This window comes from Poecilia latipinna, unplaced genomic scaffold (genome assembly GCF_001443285.1).
Source record: "Poecilia latipinna isolate Pla-1442-1.1 unplaced genomic scaffold, P_latipinna-1.0 Scaffold920, whole genome shotgun sequence".
Lineage (NCBI taxonomy): Eukaryota > Metazoa > Chordata > Actinopteri > Cyprinodontiformes > Poeciliidae > Poecilia > Poecilia latipinna.
In genome coordinates, this window is record NW_015113536.1 from 70,356 (window position 1) to 75,575 (window position 5,220).

Here is a 5,220-nt window from a genome sequence, read left to right on the forward strand (position 1 = left end):
GGGGTCAAAATGGGTGGGGTTGGGGGTTTAAAAGGGGGGGGGTGGGGGGAAAGTGGGGGGGGGGGGGGGGGGGGTAAATTTAATTTTAGATGCTAGACTTTTCTGAATCGGACTTTTTTTTTCATTTTCTAAAGCTGTTTTTTTTTTTTTTCGCCCACTTGTGTTTGTTTGTTTTGGACGGATGGACCGAGAGCTTCTGCAGGAAAACTTGATCTTTGTACCAATTTGCAGACTTGTGTCTTTGGTTACATGTATATAATTTTAAAATAATAAAAATTGCTACTTTCAGTAACTGCCTGACTGCTTTTTCCCCCCCTCAATGTCCTGAATTATCACTTATTTATTTATTTATTTATTTATTTATTTATTTTAGGATATTATTGTGTGAAAAGGAGAAAAAAACCCTGAAATCTCTTAAATGACCTGAATATAAAAAGCTGCAGACGGAAACATTATTGCAGAATTTATTTACAATCAGCAGAAAACAGTAAAAAAAAAAAAAAAGTTTGAGTCTTTTAGTGTCCCTCAGTTTCTATCACGCGTTCCGGTTATCTGCTCCTCTCCGCGTTCCGAACCTCACCCTCAGGTCCAGCTTTGTTCGGTTCCGAAGGCCCGCAGGTCCCGGTCCCGTCCTGCAGCAGCTCAGTCAGGGTGCTGATGTAAATCTGGGCCATCTGCAGAGTCTCCGATTTGGACAGCTTCTTCTCGCTCTCCAGGTTCGGGATGACGCTCCGCAGCCGGTCGAACGCCACGTTCAGTCCGAGCATCCTTCTCCTCTCCCGGGCGTTGGCGGCCAGGCGCCGCCGCCTCTGCGCCCGCTCCAGGGCGCACCTGTCGGGCTGCAGGTAGTGCAGCGCGGGGCCCAGCCGGAGCTCCACGATGGCGCACGGGGACGCCTCGCAGAATTCACGGCCGTCTCTGGAGCGCGCCGCCTCGGCTTGCTCCTGCGCTCGGGTCCGCTGCAGCAGGGCGTGGATGTCCCCGCTGAGATCCACGGGGGCCGCGGGGCCGACCCCGCCCTCCGGAGTTGCGGTGATGAAGGGCGCAAACAGGCCTTTACGTGGCGGCATGTCTCCACTTGTTCCTCTGAAGCAGAACCAGAACCACACAGTGCTGGGGGACGGAAGCGCAAATTCAAACTTCCCCAACTCTGGGACGGGAATTTATGGACCCGAGAGACACGTCGGGGGGGGGGGGGGGACACGGCTTGCGTGAATCCGGGGGCGTGGAGAAGGTCGTGTGCTGCCTAATGAACAGAGCCAAAGCCACTGCAGGAGGTCCATTAACCAAGTTCATCAAAAACGGATTAGAAGCGAGTCAGTGAGCGTTGAGGACCGAGGAGGGTGCAGGAGAGGAAACAGTCCGTCTTTTTGGACCAGTGATGCACGCGGCTTTTGGAGGGCCTTTCGCTGCCTGCATTTAAATCATAAACAGACTAAAATAAAAATGTGCTGCAAGTTCTCTAGTTATTCCAGAAAAGCGATATTTCTTTTTACTAAATATTTCAGCCCTTGAATCTGTTTCGAGTAAATATTAAACTGCCTTTAAATCAGGGTGATAGAACTTGTGCAGCCCGGTCATTTAAATATTTTTGGTATGTGCATTAATAGGTGAGTTTCTTTTGACTGACCGTTCACAACAGTTGCTGGAAATATATTTAATATTTTTTGTCACATTTTGAGGTTTCTTATACGGTTTATCAACAACATAAAAATGTCAGTGGAAATTTTGAAAATGAGAGTAACCAATTGAATTGAAGATGAAGATTCTGAATAAACAATTATGAAGTAACTCAGAAACGGAATAAATAAAAATATATAAATTTGAAAATGGAGAATAAAAAAAGAAAATACTGGAATTAAATATAAATGGAAAGAAAAAATAGAAATAACTAAAGTTCAAAGTGCTTCACAAAATAAAAAACATAATGCAGTCAACAGAAAATGAGCAATAAACATTGCATTTTGTAAAATGTCAAAATCATCAAGCGACTGTGCATCAAATATGTTGATCAATGTTCTTGCTACACTTAATGTTTAGAGCTTGCTACACAGCTCTAAAGTGTTTTTTTTTTTTTGCCTTGATTTAAAGGTAGTCAGTCTTTCAGCGTCTTCGCAGTTTTCTGGAAGTTTGTTCCAGATTTGAGTTGAGATTTAGTTGCATCAAAATTTTACAGGACGCAGCTCAAAGGAATGTAACTCCTGTAATCCCTATGGATGTTTGTCCCTAAGTGCATTTGAGTAATCCAACCTTAAATGCAATGGCTTCTTCTTCTGTGATTGGCCTTTCAGCCCATGTTATGAGCCTTTTTTATTTTTATTTTATTGTGGATAATGACAGTCTGACAATGTTTGGCTTCTCCTTACAAAATGTTACATCTTAGCTTCGGGTATGGCTGTTTATACTTGTATGTAATTGTTTATACAGGTGAACGTGACAATTTCATGCATCTGGAAATTTTACAAGACTTTCAGGAGGTCCTCAGTTCTCTTCCCGATAGCTGGGCTGACTTCTTTATTCGTTTCTTCTTCTTTCTTTTTTTTTTTTTTTACAATGTCACACAAGGACATCATGAGACGTTGATTTGAGGCCTTAAAATAAGAGAGCTATTCTGTCATCTGGCATTTAGCAAATTAAAGTCGTTTTATTAACCCCAACAGGATTTCCAAAACGAGACAGATTTATTCTCAGAAATTGAGAGGAAAAGTTTGCTTCTTTTTTTTTTTCTTTTTCTTTTTCTACAGTGTTTGTGATTATCTGGTGTAAGTGAAACAAACTTTATCGTCTGATTTTTATAGATTTAAATAATTAAAATATTTAAAGAAACACAAGTGAAAGCTGCAGGGTTTGTTACAGTGAACTAAATAATTCATTGGCTTCAGAAGTACCACTTCATCGCCCCCTCCCCTCCCCCAAGAGTTTGGACTGAAAGGTGAAGTTTGGTTCACGAGCGTATTAACCGATGAAGTTGGGAGCTTGTCGTGGTTTTTTTTTTTTTTTAAAACCTCTGCAGGTTGCAGCCTTGTTGTTGTGACACATTAAAAAGCTCATCAGTCTGGAAGTGTGCATCTTGTTTTTAGAGTTAATTAAAAGTGCGGCGGCTGCCTGCGGGGAGGACCTCACGATGACTGACAGTAACTGGCTCACTCTGGGCAGACTCTTAATGGGATTTAGCGGCGTGTCCCGACCACCGTGTGCCAGAGCTCTGCCGGTTCCGAGCCGGGCCTTTACAGACACCGCAGCGTGGGGCCGGGCCGGGGACACACATGGAGCATAATGGACTCCTTATGGCCGTGCGGACCCTCGCTGTCCGAGGTCCAGCGGTGGGGGTCCGCCTGTTTTTGTTCCGCTGCTCTGGAGCACGTGGGGAGGTTTGGCTTCGCGGCTCGGATGACAGTTGCTGGCACGCTCTGCTTTATTGAACCCAATGAAACGGCTCGTTGCAGCCAGCGGGCGGACACAAGCCGCAGATCAAAACCTCCCACAGCCGATACCGACCCGACCAGATGGACCCCCACATGGCGACTTTAAAGCTTCGGTAAAATAAAATAAAAACAAAAACGCAGATTAATAGTCACCGCGTTCGACTGCAGGGACTTTTGAATGATTTCAGAATTTTTGTCGCGTCCATGACGTCAGAACCTCGTTGTGTTTTCCGGGGTTTTTATTTTATGTGATGGGTTTTTTAAAGCAGGGCAGGGTGATGAAACATCTCACAGAGTCATCTGAAAATGGAGAAGTCCGTGGCAACGGTGAGCCCGTCAGGTCAGACATGGAGGTTCACCATCCAGCAGGACATCGACCCTTAACCTTCAGCTATAGTGTTTGTTGACGGCCATGTTTTAGGCTGGCTTCTGCACAGTTTGTGGTTTTTCAGCTGGTTGTTTGCTCAGAATTTGAGGTTTGAAGTAGAGCTGGACGACATGGCTGTAAAAACGTATCACGATACCAAGGTTTTGAATCAGTCCATCGATGATTATTGATTAGTTATTTGTTGCAAATATTTGAAATAACTGCCAATCTGGCGGCATGGGCTTTTCTGCTTTATCCTCAGCTTTCACTCCACACTGTTGTTTCTCTTTTTCTTACTATTTTTGAGCAGTTATGAGGCATGGTGGTGAAGCCTCAAGTTGTTGCTAGGTAACCAGGGTGAGGGAACCAAAGAGTGAGTGAGGTAGTTGAAGTCACCAACTTTTCTTAGCTAGCCTTTCCTTTGCCTACATTCCCCAGAATGCTGTGAGGCTCTGGATTGGAGTTCAGTGAATTTATTGAATATCCTATCAGACATCTCATCTATTGGTATTGATCATGCATCTGTCATGACATATATTATTGATTTATTGTCCAGCCCTCGTTTGAAGTGTCAAATAAATTAAAAAATTCCTCCACAAAAAAAAACAAAACAAAAAAAAACACAATATGATCATGCACATCTCCTTAAGGATTTTTTTTAACCTCCTAATCTCTGTGACGTTGCTAAAATTTAATAAATCAACATCTCCAGGACATTTTTTTTAGAATTGTCTACAAAAAAAAAGGTGAAAACTTTTAACCTTTTCTCCAGTGTTTTCTTTATGTGAGCCCTGTGATACGGTTTGTTTCTGCTTGGAGTCACCGGGCCCTTTGCTTTGCTTTGCTTTGCTTTCCTTTGCAAGTGAAAGAGACACATTGGTTGGTTGGGGGGGGGAGGGGTAGGTTTGTGTTCAGCTGTTAACACGCTTCGCTTTATTAAACCCAATAAAACGGCTCGTTGCAGCCTGCCGACTGACACGGGCTGCGGATCAAACTGATCTCCTGCGAGACGGCGAGGAAACATCACCAGCCACGCTGCCGCTTCAGCACGTTTCAGCTGCTTCCATTCCAGTCCTGAACCCGTTTCCGCTCCTGGTGACGGCTTTCCAGGTCTGCTAAGCACACGAAAAAAAACGTTAAGTAATCTCCGAATGAAAGGACATGAAAATGTGAACTTTTCAGATGAGATTCAATGGCACTATATTATTATTTTTTTCTTTAGTCTATTAAATGTAGGATAAGTATGAAAATGTTACTAAGGAGCCAGTTTAGGCACAGCAATTGATGTTTTTTGCTGTGACCTTCACTCATAATTTTGCTGCCCTTAAACTATATATATATATATATATATATATATATATATATATATATATATATATATATATATATATATATTTTTTTTTTTTTTTTTTCTATCTGTGTTTATTT

At 42.9% G+C, this 5,220-nt stretch overlaps 1 protein-coding gene and 1 long non-coding RNA gene across 3 annotated transcripts in view; both read right to left on the minus strand.

The window, feature by feature from the left end:
* Positions 1-450: 450 nt before the first annotated feature.
* On the minus strand, positions 451-1,862 carry atoh1c (atonal bHLH transcription factor 1c). The gene has a single exon (XM_015049033.1). The coding sequence runs from the start codon at positions 1,068-1,070 to the stop codon at positions 549-551; it is 522 nt and encodes a 173-aa protein (XP_014904519.1). The 5' UTR covers positions 1,071-1,862; the 3' UTR covers positions 451-548.
* A 2,958-nt stretch (positions 1,863-4,820) lies between these two features.
* LOC106957626 (uncharacterized) overlaps positions 4,821-5,220 on the minus strand; it is a 14,825-nt gene continuing 14,425 nt past the window's right edge. For both annotated transcript variants that reach the window (XR_001426989.1, XR_001426988.1), the window contains exon 4: positions 4,821-4,904. This is a non-coding gene — a long non-coding RNA (uncharacterized LOC106957626). The remainder of the gene's footprint in view (positions 4,905-5,220) is intronic.